The sequence below is a fragment of the Gymnoscopelus braueri genome, assembly GCF_963280865.1.
Source record: "Gymnoscopelus braueri genome assembly, chromosome: 7".
In the NCBI taxonomy this organism is placed as follows: Eukaryota; Metazoa; Chordata; class Actinopteri; order Myctophiformes; family Myctophidae; genus Gymnoscopelus; species Gymnoscopelus braueri.
Genome location: NC_137608.1, coordinates 51,691,545 through 51,714,949, shown reverse-complemented (window position 1 = coordinate 51,714,949; position 23,405 = coordinate 51,691,545). Strand labels below are relative to the sequence as shown.

General features: G+C 39.9%; 2 protein-coding genes across 2 annotated transcripts in view; one reads left to right on the top strand and one right to left on the bottom strand.

The window, feature by feature from the left end:
* Positions 1 to 23,405, bottom strand: part of LOC308087919 (H-2 class II histocompatibility antigen, E-S beta chain-like) — a 662,842-nt gene that overhangs the window by 190,833 nt on the left and 448,604 nt on the right. The gene's annotated exons all lie outside the window — the stretch shown is intronic.
* Positions 13,550 to 18,116, top strand: LOC308089119 (protein Wnt-8a-like; the record flags this gene model as incomplete). Its single annotated transcript, XM_080433689.1, has 7 exons — positions 13,550 to 13,611; positions 14,089 to 14,261; positions 14,701 to 14,826; positions 15,308 to 15,450; positions 15,588 to 16,171; positions 17,588 to 17,751; positions 17,983 to 18,116. The coding sequence occupies 7 exons, from the start codon at positions 13,550 to 13,552 to the stop codon at positions 18,114 to 18,116; spliced, it is 1,386 nt and encodes a 461-aa protein (XP_080289815.1).

The following is a 23,405-nucleotide window of genomic DNA, read 5'->3' as shown; positions in this document are numbered from 1 at the left end:
TTATTAGATGAAAGCTGAGCCCCCCCCCCCGGACCGCGGCACAACTATCTCCAGACTCAGGGAAAATTGTAGCAAATTATACTTTTAATAACATATTATTTGTATTAACTGAAAGGTGCTAATTACCGTAACTCAAAAGTCTCCCTTTCATGAGACTGCTTCTCTGTGTGGTCCAAAACAAACACTACACTTATATATTATGGGCTGTCATCTCCATGACAACGGCTCGTTGAGGAGCTGGCAGGTTGTTGATTGGGGTCATTGAGAGTTCAGAGTGACGACTTTACTTTCGCTTTTTTTACCAGTGTGTTGCTTGTGCCCTGAACCAAAAGCTCACTTTTCTTTTCTTTTTTGCAGCAGTTTGTGCAACAGTAGAAGCCTAGATTTCCAATATGAATGCAAATGGATGTTCAAAGTTTGTTTGAGGAGAGGAGTGGATTGAACAATCAACAATATGCATTCATCCCGTTATGCCATGAGGCACAGCACTAGGTGAAGAGGCATTTCTGGGGGTTGGCAACCCTAAGGCCCCCTACACACTACAAGATATTTGACCCGATTTGGCTGTCGGGGAGCTTTTTTGGCGTTCGCCGAGAAATATATACTGGATAGATAGATAGATAGATGATTAGATGATAGACGAAAAAGGGTGTATTTATTCTGATTGTTCACCGACAATACAAAAAATACATGAACACAGGAAGCTCTCCACACAGGTGACATGGTGGTGTCGAGCTCACATCTTACCACAACTGAATCTGTTTGTTGCTGCCAGCAATCAGTTTGGACTCCACCATGTCAAGGGGTAGATTATAGAAATACACACACATAAATACAGACATTATTAACTCTCATAACATCTATTAAAACTCCATGAACTACACCACTAATGATTCTCATACTACAACAATATCCTTAGCAATTCCAAATACACATTAACCCCCCCCCCTCTGCCGTTCTGACTTGGTCCAGCCCAATTACACTGGCCACAGCACAGCACAACTTACAGGGACACGTTAAGCTTCAATCATCACCTAGCATTCCATATATTGCACTTCTCAAACATATTGCCCTTGGTCTCTTATCACACTCATACATATTACACATTGCACATGATTATCATTTTATAAATACTTAAAATCATGATTATTAATTGTGCAAAATACAACGGTGCAAACTGCTACAGTATAAAGTGCCAAACATCAGGAGATAGATAGATAGATAACATGATAATTACAGGAATTGATTCAGTTGCCCACCTATAATTTATTCCTGCCTGCCCTAGTGCCCTGATCTTGATAGTGTATACTTGAGCCAATGACACCTATGAGGAAAGAAATTACAATGCAGATGCACACGCACACACACATGCACACGCACGCACACATGCACACGCACACACACACACACACACACATCAAAAACACTTCCTTTGGCCTGCCCACACATATGACCTCATGAAGCCATAAATCAGTCATTATAAACAGCTGGGACAATGAGTTGTACAGCCTCACAGGTCTTTAATTATTTTACTAACTTTAACTCATAAAAAAATGACAGAGTCCTCAATTCATGTGACTGACGCATAATCCCCCATGGACATTTCATTTTTAATTGTCTTCACCTATGCCTGTCTACGACTAAAAAGATCAGTGATGTAAAGCAATTAAGTATATTTACTCAAGTACAGGAGGAATTTGTGCTTTACTTGATTTCCAATTTCCAATACTTTTACTTCTACTCCACTACATCTCAGAGGCAAAGAATGTACTTTTACTCCACTACAATTATTTGAAAACTTTAGTTACTAGTTACTTTGTAGATTTTGATTATTATTACGAAACATACAGTAACCAACCACTTCAGTCCTATATACATTTCCGCAATTTGAAAATAGCAGATCTACAAGCTCACAATGCTTGTAGATCTGCTATTTTCTAAATATTTTAATACTTACTTTTACTCAAGTATATTTTGAATTCTGGACTTTTACTTGTAACAGTGTATTTTCATATTGCAGAATTGATACTTTTGCTTAACTACAAAAAAAACACTGAACAAATTGAGAATGTGTGTTTGTTTGTTTGTTTGTGCTTACCTCCAGGGTGTCTCACTCCTGGAAGCAGAAAAGGAAAATTCCATGACCATACTGAACATTTTCTCATGAGTCACACTTCATGTGACCTCAAATACCACAACATGTTTACAATGAGGCTTGTGTAATTATAGAGGAGAAGTTACGGAGTATTCTGTATGTTTATTGACATAATAGAACAATAAAGTGAATAAAACTGTCTTGGGCGGGGCTATAAATATTCAGTTTTATAGTTGCAGATGCGTCAAATTCAAAGGTCAATCACATTCACTCACCTCGCGTTCCATAGATGTAGAAGTTGACTACTATAAACACAATAAGAGCCAGCGGTACCAAGATTAGTACTGGAATATTCATCTGTGAAACTGTGGAAAATATTCCCAATTAATAAATATATTGTATAGAAATTAGCATACTAGTTTTGCAGGTCACAGTTCAGAATGTGGGATAACATGTTGGTCAAATATGGATCTTCACTGTTTAGCATACACACAACACCGACCGACTGTCATGGAAGATAAAAAGTTCTAAATCATTTGCACAATGATTTTGAAAACTGAAACCATGGACACTGTAGAGAATATAAGGGTAGTCTACCGTGGTCAATATATGGCTTACCAGGCTTACTACTACTACCAGGCTTGTCTTCAGGAACACTTTCCAGAATTGTCTTCATCAACACTTTCATAAGCGTAGAGCATCCTTCCTGAAGCCGAATCCTCTCCTTTCTGGTGCGCTCTGGTTCCCGGTCCCATCGTGTTTTGAGTGGTACCGCCTGGGGTCTCTGGGCTGTCCATGTGTCCGTGGGTTGGTCCAGAATCAAGTACATCGCCCCGTCGTAGAAAAGACTGTCGGTCAAATGTTTGCATTCCCGTAAACGGACAAAAGTGTGTTTGTCTGTGGAATAAGAAAAGTCTAAATTAAAAAGCACATTATTCTAGGACCTAGGTTATGCTATCAACTGACTGCAGCCACAAAATGTCTGAGATGCTTACCTGATGTTGCAGTCTGGTTTACTACATCGATTACTTTAGCCGCAAGAAATCTGAGGGGAGAACCGATCGACAACGTCTTTATAATATCAGAGACTTCCGTGCTTCTGCTCGGTAAAGCCACTCCGTTGACAAGGACCTGATCCTCGGTCTCCGTCCTGCCGACCACTAGTGTGTGTTTGATCTGAATTAATGTGTCTAAAAAAAGTACAAATCAAACTTTAACAAGACATTGTAATTAGCAAAAACCCTAATTATTAGGGCTTTAGCCTACTATAATAATATTTATAACAGTTTATACTTACCAATTGGTAAACCCCACGATAAGTGGCACAGAAAAATTATGGTAAATGATGAATACATTTCAAGCACTTTAGTTGCAATATACGAGACGCGTTCAAAATCTACCCAGTTAGCAAAATGTTTTTATACTGCCACTGGTATTTAAAGCTCTCGGTTTAAATACCAGTGGCAGTAAAAAACGTTTTTACTGCCACTCGCCACACGCCACTTTTACTGCCACTCGCTCAGTGGAAGGCGTGGCGATGTAGCATGATCCTGCTATCGTCACACCATTGTCACACTTGAACGCCACGCCATTTATGTTTGAGTGCGTTTACATTTGGATGCATAGCTGCCCAATGTAGATTAGAATATATTGGATTTAGTTATGCTGTTTGGTTGATACAATCCAAATACATCTTCAACGTGTTTAGTTCTGCTGTTTGGTTGATACATCCCCTTATACATCCCTGTATAAGTACAGGGATGTTTTTAACCATATTTTAGAAATGGCTTTGGGGCTGTTAGTTAGATTAGTATCGCTATTTATGCATTGTTTTTATTGTGTATACAAACCTACATTTTTTAAGTTCAAGTACTTTTACTGGTGGTACTTTACGTATATTTTGATGACAATATACTTTACTCAAGTACATTTTGAATGCAACTTTTACTTGTAACAAGGCGTAGGCCTAGTGGTGAGGGTGATTTAGTGAGGATGGGGTGGAGGGGAAATGGGAGAAGGGTGGCGTGATGGAGATGAGTAAAGGGGTAATGGGACAAAAGGTGACGTGCCGACGAGGGTTGGTGCGGTCCAGGAGTGTTGGTCCAGGAGCAGGTGGTAGTTGGTGGTTCCGGGGGGGGGAATGAACCCTGAGTATTTGGCTTTGGGGTCCGTAGAGCCGAGTGGCGCTGGTTTACACCTGAAGACCCCCATCAGGAATCTGAAGGAAAGGACGAGGAATGTTTAGTGGAGTGCACAAAGAACAGTGGGGAGACTGGGGTGGTGGAGGGATACGAGAAACAGGTCGAAGGACAGGTGACGGTGGTCATGGCTCATGTATAAATACAACCCTTGATTAGCTTGGTGGGAGGAGATAAGGGAGGAGTTGTTATCAAAGGGATCACAAGCAGGTGAGCTTGGGAGGAGCTGATATCAGCCAGATTGGAGGCGATTACATGGGGGAGGAGATTGTTGTCTGATGTTCTCTTCCCTCCTGAACTTACGTTGTACCAACTGCATTTATGGTGGTCTTTGAAATTAGAACCTTTGAGAACCACACAAACTGGTTCCGGAAACGGAGCAAATGAAAGTGGTAATTATTATTATGTCGATTTACAAACTTAAACTCAGTTTCATTTGATCCGTGGTATCTTTTCCATTACAGGTCACTGGAAGGTATTTTGAGGGGAAAATGTGAAAGTAAAATTAATTTATAGCATTGTATGTATATTTGAGGAGTATTTCTCCCCCAGATCAAAAGGTGGGGGAGCCCGTGCTCTATTGTTCAGGCGCCAGTGATTTGACCGCTCACATGCTACTTGTGTGGCTCTTCCTGGTGCCCGGGAAGGGGAACGACTTTCTTGTAGAAGTTGTTCTTGTTGTGAATAATTAAGAACTGCGTATGATTTTCATGTTGCCATATTTGTGACCGTTTTAGTAAAGCAATAAGCCGCGTGAGGTCTCAGTTTACCTCTATTTTATAATGTCTGAGAGGGTCACTACACCATTATGAGATACAAGGTAAACTGTGACCTCTTGTGGCTTATTGCTTTAACAAACCCTCTAATATTTAACACCATTTGACCAAGACCGCACACCTTTAAAACCTCAAAACGTTGCTTTTGACCTTGACAAAAGTATATGTTCCACTAAATCCATGAAGCACAACTTTTAATATATGATGTAGGAGGGTATTAGGACCAATAAAACTATATCCCATTTATTTTGGGTTTGGTCTTTTTTTGGCCTATTTCCACCTTGATTCAGTTCTGTGTCCTCCTGTGTTGGATGAGCCAATGACACCTGTGAGGAAATAAATGACATTTGTGACACACACACACACACACACACACACACACACACACACACACACACACACACACACACACACACACACACACACACACACACACACACACACACACACACACACACACACACACACACACACACACACACACACGTCAAAAACACAGTAAGCTTCATTTGGCCTGCCCACAAATAATCTATGTAAAGCGCTTTGGATAAAAGCGCTATATAAATGCACCATTTAGCCATAAATCAGCCATTATAAACAGCTGGGACAATGACTTGCATGAGCCTCACAGATCTGCAAGTGTCTTTAATTATATAATTTTGCTCTCATACATATTGAAGCAATGCCTGTGTATGTTATTATGCTCTGTAATGTGAAGCACTTTGGTTCGACCTCGGTCGATGTAAATGTGTTATACAAATAAAGTCTGATTTGATTTGATTTGATTGATTATTTTACTAACTTTAACTCATAAGCAAATGTGATTGAGGACAGAGTCCTCAATACATGTGACTGACACATAACCCCCCATGGACATTTCATTTTGAATTGTCTTCACCTATGCCTGTCTACGGCTAACAAAATGAGAATATGTGTTTGTTTGTTTGTGCTTACCTCCAGGGTGTCTCACCCCTGGAAGCAGAAAATAAAATTCCATGACCATACTGAACATTTTCTCGTATGAGACTTCATGTGACCTCAAATACCACAACATGTTTACAATGAGGCTTGTGTAATTATATGAGAAGACTGGGTCAATAAAATGACAACCCTGAAGAGAAACACCCCATTTATTTGAGTTACGGATTATTCTGTATGTTTGTTAGCATATTAGAACAATTAGAGTGAAAACAACTGTCTTGGGCAGGGCTATAAATATTCATTTTCATAGTTGCAGATGAGACAAATTCAAAGGTAAATCACATTCACTCACCTAGCCAATGGATGAAGAGGTTGAGTAATATAAACCCAATAAGGCACAGCGGTGCCAAGATTAGTACCAGAATATCCATCTGTGGAACTAGGACAATATTCCCAATTAATACACATATTATATAGGGCATAGCAGTGGCGGCGATTTTCTGGTTCCACTTCAAAATACTCAATGCATTTGTCCCATTGACATTTCCAAAAATATTTATATCAATTATTTTAAGCCTAGAATCAAGCCATCCAGGGTCCTGGTGAATCATGACCATACAACGTTTGATTCTGTGAAAAAACATATAATAAAATATAAAATAAAATAAAGTCACAGAAAAAAATGTTTTATGGTCATGATTCACCAGGACCCTGGATGGCTTGATTCTAGGCTTAAATGAATTGATATAAATATTTTTGGAAATGTCAATGGGAAAAATGCATTGAGTATTTTGAAGTGGAACCAGAAAATGGCCGCCACTGCTATGCCCTATATAACTTTGCATACTAGTTTCGCAGGTCACAGTTCAGAATGTGGGGTAACATGTTTGTCAAATATGCATCTTCACTGTTTAGCATACACACCACACCGACCGATTGTCATGGAAGATACAAATTCTAAATAATTTGCACAAGGATTTTGAAAACTGAAAAAATGGACACTGTAGCGAATATCAAGGTATTCTACCATGATCAATATATTGCTTAGAGAAGAAATTATGATAGGAAAATGTGAATCATACTTGCCCATGCTTATTCATTCCGAGACAGAGTTGTATGAATGCATGGGTGAATGCAAAATTGCTTCCATAACTCTTTATAGACTAATCCACAGATGCGCTGCCTGGAGCTGCCTGTAGGCGGCCATTGCTGCGCTACGGTGTCGCGGTGCGGTGCAGCGCGTCTGTGGATTCGTCTATAGGGAATGTATGCAGAATTAGACAGTGAAACATTAAAGAATATTAGGCTATACTACCAGGCTTGCCTTCAGGAACACTTTCCAGGCTTGTCTTCATCAACAGAGAGACACTGTTGACAAGGACCGGTACCTCGGTAAGTAATTTAAACGGTTATTTCGTGCCCCAACCTAAAATATTTTCCACCCAACCAAGCCTTAAACATCTGTACGCGTTGGAATCTACCATTAGTTTTTGGACACGATGTATACAAAAGGGTAAACAGCGGAGCCTTGGCGGACGTTCTACCGATTCTGGGTGACATCCACATCTCGGAGCTGTATAGCGGAGTGAGAGGTTCTTAATGGAGCTAGGGAATGATAGATGTTTTCCAGATCTGACTCTGGGGATATGTTATCAATGACCGTGTATAGGTTGCAGGAATTGAGGAATATTATCCAGATTTAACATTCAATCAAGAATTCTACAGTAGGCAAGCCCGTATCTTGGTTGAATTAAGTGTCTGGGGGATATCTTTCTGTCTGTGCCGCACCTTAGATTGAGGACTCGGAGATAGAGCTTGGGGGTCTGTTGTCTGTGTTATCAGAAAATCTGCCTTTTCATATATATATATATTTGTATTATTGCTAAAACCCTGTATTAGCTTGAGTGTTAAATAAAACCCCTTTTCTACGACGAGAGAAGTCTTTGGTTATTTCTTCATACAAGCCTTCAGGTCTGATCTTATCAGCGGACACTTTGGTGAGTGAGAGAATATGCAACAGTTAAATAGAATTAGGCATTTTAGAGTGTGTTTCCTGTACAGAGAGGTTTATAGGCAATTAAAATCAGACCCACCTTTACCAGAACATTAAAGATGAACACATTAATATATTACACTCCAATCATTTGAAATGGGCCATTTTGCATAATTATAACTTTTATGTTGTGTGAGTAGGCCTATAGGCCTACAGTATTTTGATGGCAATAGTACTTTTACTAAAGTAATATTTTTAATGCATGGAGTTTTATTTATTCTACATTATTGTTTTGCTACTCACTTTACTTAAAACATTGGTTCTCAACCTGTGGGTCTGGACCCTAAAACACTAAAATGACAAGACCTTTTTAATACCTAAAAAAAAGAGAAGAAAAAAAATATGAAAAAAGACCATTACTGTATTCAAAAGTAATCAACAAACTATACTATAAACTATACTATAAAAACTGGTCAAACATTCGCCAAATTGTCAAATAATACAAGAAAGAGGCTAAAATGAAATGTGAAAAGAATTGATCTGCAAGCTCACAACTTCTTGCAACGCGAGGCGTTGTGAGCTTGCAGATCAGCTATTTTCACAATATTCATTTGGAACAAAAGTAATGCCACAACCCCTACAATTCCAAGTGCTTGTCAGGGTGGGGGGTCCCCAGTTGAATTATGATTATTTCATATATATATATATATATATATATAGCTGTTCATAGCCAAAGATAGATTCGATGTACAGACTATGGACCAGATTTTATTGAACTTGATAAACTACCATTAACCACTTTGTGGGCCAACATATTGCAGCCTCTAACCAATATAGCCCTTGAAAACTTGAAAATGCTCATTTTTTAAAATCATGATAGATCATGTAGTCCCCCCCACGCGCGCGCGTGCACACACACACACACACACACACACACACACACACACACACACACACACACACACACACACACACACACACACACACACACACACACACACACACACACACACACACACACACACACACACACACACACACACACACACACAAAAATACAAATATGATGATGATGATTGTATAGTAACAAAACTCCTGCAAACGTTTTTTCAGACGTTTGTCTGAATTATAAAGGGGGAATATATATATAATATATATATTATTATAATAATAATATAAAGATTTTGACTGCCAACCTCGACACTTGCTAATAGGCTACATGCAGTGGCCCAGCCTGACAGTGTTCTACATCCCTCACCCTTACACCGCTGTAAATCACCCATCAATACACCGTGGGCCGCTTTAATGTGTCTAAAATGCCTGTTAGGGCATTATAATTGGCGGATTTTACTTGGTGTTGTTTTAAGCATAGGCTATTTGCTCTGAATGTCTTGACCACCAGGCTACTGACTGACCTCGGGAAATCGACGGATTGAGCCGAATACACATCGGTCGTATAGCCCAGTGGTTCTCAACCTGTGGGTCGGGATCCCCAGATGATTTTTGTGGGGTTCCCAGATGACAATTTAAGGACTTTTAAGACCTTTTAAAAAAAAGAAAAAAAGACATGGAAATGAAAAAAGACCATTACTGCATGTAACCAGCAAACTATAGCCTACTCTAAAAACTGCTCAAACTGTGATCAAATTGTCAAATAATATAAGAAAGAGGCAGACATTGTGAACATTTCCGATCAAGCTCACTAGGCCTTGCATTGCAGGTGTTGTGAGCTTGTAGATCTGCTATTTTCAGTGGGACCTGAGTCAAACTAAATTATAATGCCACAACTCTTGTCAGGGTGGGGGTCCCCAGTTCAAATACGATTATTTTGGGGGGTCCCCAGTTCAAATATGATTATTTTGGGGGGTCGCGGCCTGAAAAGCTTGAGAACCTGGTATAGCCTACTCGTATGCCTAATCATAGGCCTATACAGAATCAGAATCAGAATCAGTTTTATTGTCACATCACAGGTTTACAAGGTAAAAAAGTGGGTGAAATTATTTTTTGTACATCGTTCCCATCGCAACGTTAGTTTCCATAGAAAGAAGAGGGGGGGGGGAGAAGAAGAGGGTGGGGGGCATAAAAGAAGAGGGGGGGGGGGGGAGAAGAAGAGGGTGGGGGGCAAGTGGGAAGGAGATCAAAACAAGAGAGCAACAGAAGGCCAGACAAGTTATCTACATATTTACAAATTACCTGAGATAATAAAAAAACTAAAAAAAAAACTAAACTAAGGTGCCTGAGCATAGCAGCAATGTATTGTATACTGTGCATGTTATACTTATACTGTGCATGATAGACAATGGACGTTAAGGTGCTTAGAGGAAAAGGAGCACAATAAAAAAGTCAGTGCGTTATACAAGGGATTAAGGTGCAAAAGGTCAGTGCGTGTCCACCTAGAGTGGACTGACCCTAGTATAATCCGCAAGTAGCTCCATGAGGGAGTGCAACAAAAAGTCATTTGTACCTGGTGTAGTCCACAGGTGTGTCCGAGGGGGGGCTAAAGTCCAAGTCATTGTCCCTGGTATAATCCACAGGTGTGTTCAGGAAGAGCCAGAAAAGTCTGCGCCGCCTATACGAAAATAAACCAAGGAATCATAATAAAATATAATAATGGTCCTAATATCGTGTATATTTGTCAATCAGTGACAGCCAGATAGAATTGGCTCGAGGTGAGCTCGCATGATGGATTAAATTATAATATTGATCACAACGATCAATTACATGATCATCATCATCGTCATCATCATATCCATAATAATCATATGGCTAAAGATTAACTCACGTGAGCCGATCGAGGCACGATTTTGTCCTCGGCAGTTTCGATGGTAGATTATAGCAATGCGTGAATGCGTGCGTGAAATGCTCCCCACATTCACGCACTATGTGAAAGCCTTGTCAACACGTTAACCAATTAAACATCTGAACGTGTCAATTTGTGTGGTAGCATAGGCTAGTCCTGTATGTTCTTGTTAACTATCAGAGCTACCCATTCCAAATGGAACACATAGACATAGGCTGCTTATGACAAAAGCAACCAACCAAAAATAAATAAATGCATAAACTGCCAGGCCTATGTGCAGCACTGTCTCACCCCAAAAGTCATATTGTGACTTATTGACCAAACGTCAACCCCCCCCCCCCCCCCCCGCCTTACATCCCCAATGTCAAGATATTTCATAAGGCCCGCATGATCCCCATCCCAATTAATGGCCCATCGACGGGTGACAAGTGGTTTTAAAGGATTTTGAGTGGATTACAGGGGATTTGATGATCCTATTGTTAATCAATAATTATGCGAGGGTTTAAACACTTATATCAAGTCAAATCCATTTAATATTAAATGATAGAAACTAGCAGTTTAATGCCTGTTGATTATGACAGTGACAAGACATAAATAAAATCGTACATGATCATGAAAAATAACACCATGTATTATCTGGTGTTGGTTAATAACCTATTAATAATAATAACCCTATAACTGTTTAAGATGTAGGAGCCTCCACATGAGAATAAAAAAAATGGAACACATAGGCTGCTTATGACAATAAAAGCAACCAACCAAAAATACATAAATTGCCAGGCCTATGTGCAGCACTGTCTCACCCCAAAAGTCATATTGTGACTTATTGACCAAACGTCAACACACCCCCCCCCCCCCCTTACATCCCCAATGTCAAGATATTTAGGTTTCAGCCTCAAGTTGAATTATTGGGGATTATCATCGTCTCTATTGTCATAAGGACCGCATGATCCACATCCCAATTAATGGCCCATCAACGGGTGACAAGTGGTTTTAAAGGATTTTGAGTGGATTACAGGGGATTTGATGATCCTATTGTTAATCAATAATTAGGCAAGGGTTTAAACACTTATATCAAGTCAAATCCATTGAATATTAAATGATAGAAACTAGCAGTTTAATGCCTGTTGATTATGACAGTGACAAGACATACTGTAAATAAAATCGTAATTACATGATCATGAAAAATAACACCATGTATTATCTAGTGTTGGTTAATAACCTATTAATAATAATAACCCTATAACTGTTTAAGATGTATAGGAGCCTCCACATGAGAATTTTAAAAATCAACTTTATACAGTAGGGGTCTTCAACAGGGGGTCCGGGATCCCTAGGGGGTCCTCAGAGTTACTACAGGGGGGCCGCCAAAACTTTGTGTGATATAATTTTGTTTTACATTAACCACTTGAACCCTATAGCATCTCTTTTCTGAGGAGAACTTTAGCCAAAAAATAGCCAATACAAGCTCACAACGCCTGGCACTGCCAGGCGTTGTGAGCTTGTAGATCGGCTATTTTAAGAAGTATTAGGTATAGAAGGGGAAAAGAGCAGACCAAGTAACACAAAATTTAATCTGAAACACAATTGTATAAATTTAGAGGGGGTCCCTGCTTCATCTCTCTCTCAGCTAGGGGGTCCTTGGCCTGAAAAACGTTGAAGACCCCTGTTATATAGCATGATGCTCAAGCAGGCAGTATAGCCCCAAAAGAACCACGTCCACATTGTTTCTCGTGTTTGCTTTTGCAGCATTCTTGCATTCTTGTCAATTCCAGACTGTTTTCGCACCAAGTTGTTCCCTTCGGAAACATCTATTAACCTATTATCACGGCCATGTCAATGTCGCCGCTGTGTGAGGTGCTATTTACATGACTATTATCTCCCCTTTATGGCTTCGTAGTCACCTTGTAGCTTATCTCCTATATCTCATAACACTGATGTCATTTGCTAAAGAACACATTTCCGACCACCTCCAAACAGCCCAGAGCGTCACATTAACATTCAGCGCCTGACATGTAGGCTACCATAAAACACATTATAATGAAACCTTTTTTCTGTTTTGTTACTTCCTTAAGGTTTTGCGTGTGTGACTGACACTGTTATTTAGGAACTCAAGGATTTTTTATTTTTCATGTAGCCTATATATTTTTTCATTTTTACTGGTGCTTCATTGGTCTTTTTAAATCTGTTAAGTTGTGGAGAGGTACAAAACATGTATTATTATTTGTATTGTTTTGTATGCCCTGTGAGTGTGCATCACCCAACTCGTGGTGCAGCCATTAGTCTGAAGGGGGACATATAGGAATAATAATAATAGCCATTATTATTAATAGCCATCAGTAATAATAATAATAATTATTATTATTATTATTAGTAGTAGTAGTAGTAGTATTACATAAGCCTAAACCGAGATAACTTGGAAATGTCCCAATTCGTGGGAAAAGTCTATAAGCAGGCCTGGGAACGGCAGGTGAATGAATGAGGTTTAACAGTCTGTCAACTCTTTGAAGTGCCTCTATGCAACAACGTTTCCTATTCGTCTATAGGACACGTAGGGTCCTCGTTGGGGCATTTTCACAGTCAAATGTTAGCGACGAGACAACCTGTCAATCAAATGGAACAACAGTATAAATATCATCAGTCTTCACTGTCCTGACATTCAGTAGCCTTTCCCTCTCACGGAACACACACCTTGGATATATACTAACAAAGACACATATTTTTGGGATATTTGCCTTTGGACTACTACAAACAACACTAGATACCATGGATCTAAAGCTTCACTTAATTCTGTCCATGTTCTGTCAGGTTCACTTTGCAGCAGCTTGGTAAGTCACACTTATTCTCTTTATTTATTCATTTTTTACTTGTTTTGTCCATTATCTTAAAACACAGCACATACTGTGATTTCTGCTTTATAAGATACTTCAACAGTTCCCAAACTTTTTGGCTCGAGAACCATAAGAGAAATGTGTCTCCCCATCCAGGACCCAAAGCTAGTGAAAATAGCAGATCTACAACCTCACAACAAGTCTCGATATGAGGCGTTGTGAGCTTGTAGATCGGCTATTTTCACTATACTTCTTAAACATTTGTTTTCTAATTTATGGAATTTCTTATATTTTTTAAATATTCATTCATGACATTCTTTAGAAAAATCATAGTTTTTTTTTTGCAGGGGGGGGGGATGTTTGAACAAAAAGAAAACGGGATATTTACTCGTGACCCACAAATAGGTCCCGAACCAGTGTTTGGGGAAACAGTGAGCTACTTTACTTAATGTCTCTTTACTTTCCTTTCTACAGGTCGGTCAATAATTTCCTGATGACTGGACCGAAGGCATTTCTGACCTATGCCAGCAGTGTGCAGGTGGGCGCACAGAACGGCATGCAGGAGTGTAAGCACCAGTTTTCATGGGACAGGTGGAACTGTCCGGAGAGTGCGCTCCAGTTATCAACACACAACGGTCTCCGAAGTGGTGAGGAGCTTGTTTTATTAATTATACTTTTGCCAGTGGTAGTAACTAAGTACATTTACTCAAGTACTGTACTCAAGTACAATGTTGAGGTGCTATTTTCAAAAGATTTTTATATATTTCAAAACTTGTGAAATGGGACATTCTACATAATGAATGAGTAGCATACTTTCTACTTTTATACCAATACTTTTGGCATACTTTTACTCAATTAAATTTAGAATTCCGAACTTTTACTTTTAACAAAGTATTTCTAGTAGCCTACTTTTCCACCACTGACTTTTGCCAATGATGGCGGCGCCTAGGCCAGGACATTTGCGATTACGCATGGTTACGCACAGAGATTGGACACCATAATGAAGGCGTAATGGTACCACTTTAGATAGCAAAATAATATATTACACTTCGATAACATATATTTTCTTTGCAACTCAATTTATAGCCACAAGAGAGACGTCTTTTGTCCACGCCATCAGCGCTGCAGGAGTGATGTACACACTGACCAAGAACTGCAGCATGGGGGACTTCGACAACTGTGGCTGCGATGACTCCAAAATTGGACAAACTGGTACGTTGGCGTATAGATCAGTGGTTCTCAACCAGTGGGTCGGGACCCCCAGGGGGGTCTCCACATGATTTTTTTGGGGGGTCCCTATAGATGACAGTGAAGTGACAATTTAAGGACTTTTAAGACCTGTTTAATATACCTCAAAAACAAAGAAAAAAAAGAGACCATTATTGCATCAAAAGTAATCAACAGACTGTACTATAAAGACTGGTCAAACATTAGCCAAATAAATAATATAAGAAAGAGGCACAATTTGTGAAAATAGCCGCTAAGCAATGTGTTGTGAGCTTGTAGATCTGTTATTTTCACAATATGTATCTGTGGAACCGAAGATTTAATGCATCAACTGGGTTCCCAGTTCAAATATGATTATTTTGGGGGGTCACGGCCTGAAAAGGTTGAGAAATGAACTGGGGACAATTCTATATCTTAACATGAAATGAGAAGCAGGCCTATAACTCAGAGCTTTTTGATTGTGCAGGTGGCAAAGGGTGGATATGGGGCGGATGCAGTGACAATGCTGCGTTCGGTGAGAAGATCTCCAAGCAGTTTGTGGACGCGCTGGAAAATGGACATGACTCGCGTGCAGCCATCAACCGGCACAACAACGAAGCTGGCAGATTGGTAAGTGGTTCATTACCTTTGAAATGATTAAACATACGTTAACTTCATTATAACTTAATGCCAAATAAAAGCAGTAGCCTATACACTGGAGAGTATAGAAGTTGCCTGACATTAGTCTCCCATTTGTCTCCCGACAGGCCATCAAATCCACCATGAGGAAAGCCTGCAAGTGTCACGGAGTGTCTGGGAGCTGCAGCCTCCAGACCTGCTGGATGCAGCTGTCCGACTTCAGGGACGTGGGCAACTTCCTGAAGGTCAAGTACGACCAGGCGAGGACGCTGGACATGGACAAGCAGAGGCGCATGAGGGCCGGGAACAGCGCAGACAACCGAGGCGCCATCGCACACGCGTTCAGCGGCATCCCCAAGACTGAGCTCATCTACCTGGAGGCCTCCCCGGACTACTGCACCAAGAACCAGAGCCTGGGCTACCACGGCACGGAGGGCCGCGAGTGTCTCCGCGGACCCGCCGCCGGCAAGAACAACGGCTCCCAGTGGGAAAGACAGAGCTGCCGCAGGCTGTGCCACGACTGCGGCCTGAAGGTGGAGGAGAAGCGCATCGAGGTGGTCAGCAGCTGCAAGTGTAAATTCCACTGGTGCTGCACGGTCAAGTGCGAGAGGTGCACGCAGGTCGTTGCGAAGTATTATTGCGCGCGTCGGGAAAGAGGGCACAAAGTAAAACCAAACGGAGGAAGAAGGCCGCACAATAAAACCAAACGGAGGCAACGGGCGCGCACTGGGCACAAGCATTGACGGGCCACCACTGACTTTTAAAGACAATTAATGTGAATGTCTCTGCAATCAATACATGATGACGACGAGTCTGGCCTCATCCTGGACTTGCATCAACCGACAGCCTTTCATTAAAAGACCTTTAATGCACTTTATATAACTTGGGGTGATAGACTATCATCTCCAAACTGACAACCTTTATTGTATTCAGGCCTAACAACTTCCCCATGGATTCACCCTCCCTTGTCAGTGTCACTGTGTTTACACGACAGTGTCACTGTCGCCTCGTTCGATGTTGTGTGTGTGTGTGACGTTTTGTGTCAGATGTATTTTTGCATGATAAAACCTTAATAAATATTTTAATAATATGGCTCGCTCCGTCTCATTTGTCAACGTGCTGTGTGGATTCGTCAAGCTCTTTGAAATTGTGCTGCTGTTATTTTGTATATTCGTTGGTGTGGTGGTGGTTCCCTGGCTCTGCGGGGATCCCGGGATCAAGTGATCCATCGTGGCCCTGGTGTCATGTGAGCCAGCGGGTGGAACATAAACTGTCTTTAAACGTGTCCCTTTGAAGTGCGCATAGGCGTTTCCTAAATCCATCACCCAATCAGCATGGATCACGGAAACAAAGCGTGGTTCCTCAGTCAAATATAAAGGAGAAGGTTGTGATTCAACCACCACGCAACATAACCAGAGCTCCTCTGTACGGCCAACATCGCAGACTCAAAATGGTTGTTTCATTATTTTTGCTGGTGTCACTTTTTTACCACAACGGCTGTCTGGTAAACGCTTGGTAAGTCTTTATTTATTGTAGTTCGTCTGTGGATTTGTAGTGTTATATGTATAGTCTACATGCAGTGGTGTAAAGTAACTAAGTATATGTACTCAAGTACTGCACTTAAGTAAAACTTTCAGGTATTTTTACTTTACTGGAGTATTTCCAAATTTCAGTACTTTTACGCCACTATACATCTCATCTCATCACTATACATCGCATTTTTTTTTTACTCCACTACAATTATTTGAAAACTTTAGTTAGTTACTTTGTAGATTTGGATTAATATAACAAAATATACATTACCTCACATTGTGAGGCATTGTGAGCTTGTAGATCTGCTATTTTTAAAAGGTTTTATACATTTGAAAACCTGTGAAATGGGACATTCTGTATAATGAGTACTTTATTTTGGTACTTTAAATACATTTTGATGCCAATATTATTGTACTTTTACTCAAGTAAATTTTGAATAGCGAACCTTCACTTGTAACAGAGTACTTACATTGCTGTATTGATACTTTTACTTAAGTAACAAAAGTGAGTACTTGTTCCACCACTGCCTACATGATCCTTATGATTTCATTTTTCTCTATTTTAAATTGCGTGTTGTGTGTCTTGATCATTTCAGGGCAGCAAACAACTTTCTGTTGACAGGACCCAAGGCCTATCTGACCTATACCAGCAGTGTGCAGGTGGGCGCACAGGCCGGCATGGAGGAGTGTAAGCACCAGTTCGCTTGGGACCGGTGGAACTGTCCGGAGAGTGCGATCCAACTGAAGGGACTCAGAAGTGGTACGTTTCCAAATAACAGGACACATATTTGGTGTAATTTATACGACTATAGGAATTATTATTTCAGTTCATAGCGTTATCTTAAATGTATGACTAAATACAGACATAATTGAATCTTTTATTTTTATTTTATTGTTGTTTTTTACGCACGCGTAAACTTGCTAGATGGACGGTGCGTAAAATAACGATAATGCAGACTGAAGGCTGATCAGCTTCTTTCTTTTCCCTCAGCCACCAGAGAGACGTCTTTCGTCCACGCCATCAGTGCAGCAGGTGTCATGTACACGCTGACCAGAAACTGCAGCATGGGGGATCTGGACAACTGCGGCTGTGATGTCTCCAAGAACGGCAAGATCGGTAATTAAGCGCATATTATAGCTTCCTAGCTACGTTTGGTCTGAAAACTTCTCGGCGCGGGGCATGTGCTATCTGGGTTGTAACAGCACAGCTACACTTATTGGGTTTAAATTCATAGGGTTTATAGGTCTTGGCTGAAACTATTGAGGGTAGTAGAAATTAGGAGTGTTTTAATTTCTTCTATTTTCGACAGGCTATCTAGAAAAGTCCTCATCTGGACTGAGTGGCAAAACATTGAGCAGCATGGAGCATTGGAGTTTGGAAGCGCTCATTGGAAACGGTCCTGCGTACCACCTGTTTCTAAATGTCACATAATGCAGGAGGCAGCAGGACGCTACGTTAGTAAAAACGAGCGCTTCCAAACTCTTGACACTTAGAAAAATAATCACCCTTACAGAATGTATTGACAGAAAGTAGCTCATAACATGTCTCTACGGTGGCTTTTTATGAAACAAACACTTTGCAGATAGAAAGACGATAATTCAAGCTTTCCGTACAGCTGCGATGTTGGTGAGTTTAACGTTGTTTAATACAATCAGAAAGGACTTTTCTGTTTGGATGTATGGGCTGTCAAGGTCAGAAAGTCGTTTTTTGCCACTCAGTAGGCGTTCCTGCATAACTTCCGGGTACGATGATGTCACGCGCATAGCCTCTATTGGAAATCTAACTCTCAAAATCAATTTCTCAGTGCGGAGCAGGAAAATGGTCTGCGCGCGCACGCACGCACGCACACACACCCCCACCCCCCCCCCCCCCCCACACACACACACACACACACACACACGCACACAAAAGAAGTGAAGACAGCTGGGAAGACAAGGTGTACCAATCTATGGAATAGTTTTTTTTTTATTTAACAATGCATGCCAGACATGATCCTATTCACATTGAAGAATACAGATTTGTATTTGCATCCAAATACTCACTACTTGTGATTTCATAGTATAATCTCTCTTTCAATCCACCATCTCTCTCCATCAAGTTTCTCTATATTCATTGTTTCTTTTTAATTACAGCATCTCTGTACACACTCTCTCTGTGGAAGAACCGCATGCATTTTTTAACGGACATTAAATAAAGCGAGACCAGCTTGAGGGGAGCTGTGTCCCTTTTCCCTTGTAAAACCCAACAATATCAGCATTTATTGCAGAAAACGTGCTCCTAAGACACCTTTTTATTTTTGCCTTTTTTTCCTTCAGCTCACAAGTACTCAACTGACAGATCGTCAACCGGGGGAAGGAAGGGACGGGATGATAATCGTTATTATCGTTTATCGTATACACTTTTATTTCACTCTACACAACTCGATTTGCTTTGAGCTCGTGAGCTTGCTAGATCGGCTATTTTTGGGACGATAAGCGCCATCGTTTATGGTGATCGTACATTCTTATTTCACTCTACACAACTCGATTCTCAAAAGAAATAGCAGATCTACAAGCTCACAGCGCGTTGCGTCGCGTTGTTGCAATGCGTTGTGTGACCTTGTAGATCTGCTATTTTGCTGAACGTTCCCCCACAAATTAGGGATGCTGGGTGTTTAAGTGGTTAACAAAAGTAGCATTTTAGGTTTTAAAGCATATTATGATTATCGCGATAACATCGTTAATCACGATTATTTTTGCCACAATAACCGTGACGTGTATTTTCATATCGTCCCATCCCTATATAGGGGGGAAGGGAAGGGGAGAGGGGAAGAAGGCATGGGGGTAAAATCTCTGGATTATATATGGTTGTTGTTGTGAGTCCACAAAACTGTATATGCTACAGCATAGGAAAATATTAAAAAATACTGTACAGTAGGGTTTATTGTCTGATTGCAACTGGCACACTTCTCTGTTGTTATAGGCTACTGTTGTCTCGGTGTAAGAGGCCCAGACACGCACGCACAGACACACGCACAGACACACATACTCCCTTATTGGTACCTAACCTTGCACAACAGTCAAGTTCATATCAGTCCATCATAATATGTACTGTTTTAGAGGTTGCCATGTAAATGTTGTCTCACATTCCTTACTATGAGGATCAAGGTGTCCATTGAGTATAGGGAGGAGACATCGTATCTCTCTCTAGTGTATTTCCTGAACACAGTTAAAAACACAGACAATGATGTATAGAATATAATTATACTGTGTAATGTTTCCTCAAGGTCCCTGCAGGGGAATGTGATTTGAATTCATAAAGCACAGTGATCAAGAGTGATTCAAAATGTATTTTTCTTTCTCTCTGGGAGAATCCATCACAATAAGAGTCCTTCACATGTTTTTTTCTTTTCTTTTCTTTTCACTTCCTCAGCTATGAAACCAGCTATTTTATACAGTTTTTGGTGTGCCAAGTGTATGAAAAGAAAAACCCACACAAAGAACCCTCATAGGGGCTGATAGAATCTACCGACAATCCCCCACTGTATACATTATAGTCATATCTTTTGGTTAAAACAAAATAGAAATGTTAAAAAGTCCTATTGTCCTATCTGATAGTAATCATTGCTATAGTGTTTGTTCAGTAACAGGGGTCTCACCGTCTCTCCCAGCTCTTTAATAAACAGAACATATATTGTCAGCTGGGTTGCCAATTTCAACCAATCAGGAGAGAGTATACCTATTCATAATTCTATCATTTTTTATAGCGTTCCGGTTTCAATTGTGTCTGCTCACTGCTTTGTGTAATCATTTCCAATGTCCCTCGTACACCCTGAATGAGTTCTCTCTCCTGATTGGATCAAATTGGTATGCCCGGTGTGAAAATGTATGTTCTGTTAACTGAAGAACTGGAGAGACAGTTCTATAGGAATTATTATCAGAACATAAAGCAGTATAGCACTTATTTTAAAAGAAGAAAAAAACAATAATGTAGCAATGCTGGATTGAAACACAACTGGTGAAGTTTGTGCTCTCATATTAGCAGTGGAGGACAGTAACAAAGTACATTTACTTTAGTGCTGTACTTAAGCAAAACATCTTTTCACAATGCGTTGGAGTTGAATTGTTCTTTTTTTAAGGGGGGGTGTCTACATTTCAATACAGCAATGCATTGATGTTAAAAAACGAAATGTACTTTGTAAGTTGTACTAAAAGCACATAAAAAAAAGTTAAAGTACTCTGTACTTTAACGCAAGTCAAATGTTTGACAGAGCCACTTTCACTTGTAGTAGAGTAATATTTGGCCTTGAGTATCTGGCTGAGTACCTTGTCCGCCACTGCATATTAGGGAGAAATAAAAGGCAGATGAAAACAAATCAAGGTTTGACATTATTATAATCTTTGAATGAGCGCAGTTACTGCAACCATGGCCCACAAGGCACCCCATGTTTGGCAACGCGGCAGCTGCATCAACTTTACATTAGAAAATTATTATAATGACAGCTGCATCATAAAACATATACATTCAAAAATACTTGAACATGATTGAAATGTACAGTTATTAGACAACTCTATCTCATATATATATATATATATATATATATATATATATATATATATATATATATATATATATATATATATATATATATATATATATATAAACACATTTAGTGCTCATAGGCTTGACCTTATATTCAATTTAAAAGCTTAATTAGGAAAATACTTAAAATTAGACAAAAATAGCACTGGGAAGTTCCTTTAGTAATTCAGACAGGCATTCGATTATTTGTAATTAGCAAGAAAATATGGCAATACATAGTCGATCTCAAAATAAAAGTGATATGATCAAACAAAATTGATAATGATTTGATTTCAGAATCTCTCATCTTATTTTCAAGTCTATTTTTCATTTATTTTTCATCACAGAAGGACGTTTTGTTTCTCCAATAAATAAAGAGATTTGAACTCTTTTGAACAACCCAAGACAGCTTTTTGCTTTTGTGTGTGTGCACACGCACCCTTGATAGCTCCCAACTCATCCAAGAATGCATAATACCGCAACTTTAGCCTACTTCACAGCACGTTTTTCAAAATTCTAAAGTTAATTGGCTCTTTCCTTTTGGAAGTGAAGACATTAAACAATTTCCCTTAAAAAAAGAAACACAAAAAAAGGAAAGAAAAATAACTTGTTTTTTCCCCCCCGTTATGATAGCAGCCCATTAAGTCTGCATTTATGTCAGAATGTATTTTGAACTGAATATGAAAGGAAATAACGAACAAAACTTTATGAATTACATGTTTATGAAATAAAAGGACGGATCAGTGTGGGTTGTCCATTATATAATGCCACTGGGCAGAAACAGCTAGGAGGGGGCAGGGTGGGGCTGGGCTGATGGGCGGTTCCCTTCAAATCAGCCATTCCCAAACTGTGGCTCGGGGTCCACAGGTGGGCCGTGAGGAAGATTGCATTGATAATATAACATTAATGTAAAGATATGTGATACCGATAAATAGGAACTTTAAACTTTGTTTAGTACCATTGATCCAAGCCGGAGAACACAATCGATTGATTGATCATTATTACACATGCGTGTTTAATGTCCACCCATCTGAACAATAAACACGCTTTCAAAGATGTTCAAGTGGGCCCAGATTCAGATGTGTGATGGCTTTTGGTTGTTGTTGCAACACAGAACACAGATTACTTCTGAAACAGGCTCACATCGCCATCTACTGACTATTTACGAAATTGCACTTATTAAAGGTGACCAACTTGCACTGTCTTGTTAACACAGATTCCTTCAGAAACAGGCTCACATCGCCATCTATTGACTATTTAAGAAATTGCACTTGTTAAAGGTGGTACACTTGCACTTGTTAAAGTGTGACTGACAAACTGGCTCAGCGGTGTTGAATGGGGAGTTTGCACTCTCCCATTAGTGTGTGTACGCGTGCTTGCGTGTGTGTGTGTGTGTGTGTGTGTGCGCGTGCGTGCACATGTGCAAACCCTTGTCTCACAGTAGCCAGACGATTAGATATCTAAGGTATTGTGCACAACGATTTCAAAGTAAGGAGACCCACCCCCAGCCTAAAAAATTAGAAAAAAAATCATAACAGACATATGAACCAAACACAGACTTCCGTTACAGCTCAGCCAATCAGAGGCCTACCTGAGATTTTCTGTGGCAAAACCCTGGAAATGCTGACGCGGTCGCAGGAATCAGGGTTGTTATAGTTTTGTGTTTTTCATGAGTTTTCTATTTCTATTTCATTTGGATTTTTTTAAATAGATTTTTTGTTTAGTTTTCATTCGTTTTTAAAGTGTTTTAAAATGTTTACTTTTGTGGAAAAAAAGGCTTACGTTTTTAATTAGTTTTAGCATTTTAGTTTTATTGTGTACGGGGTAGTCAGGGGAAAAATTCAACAAGGTCA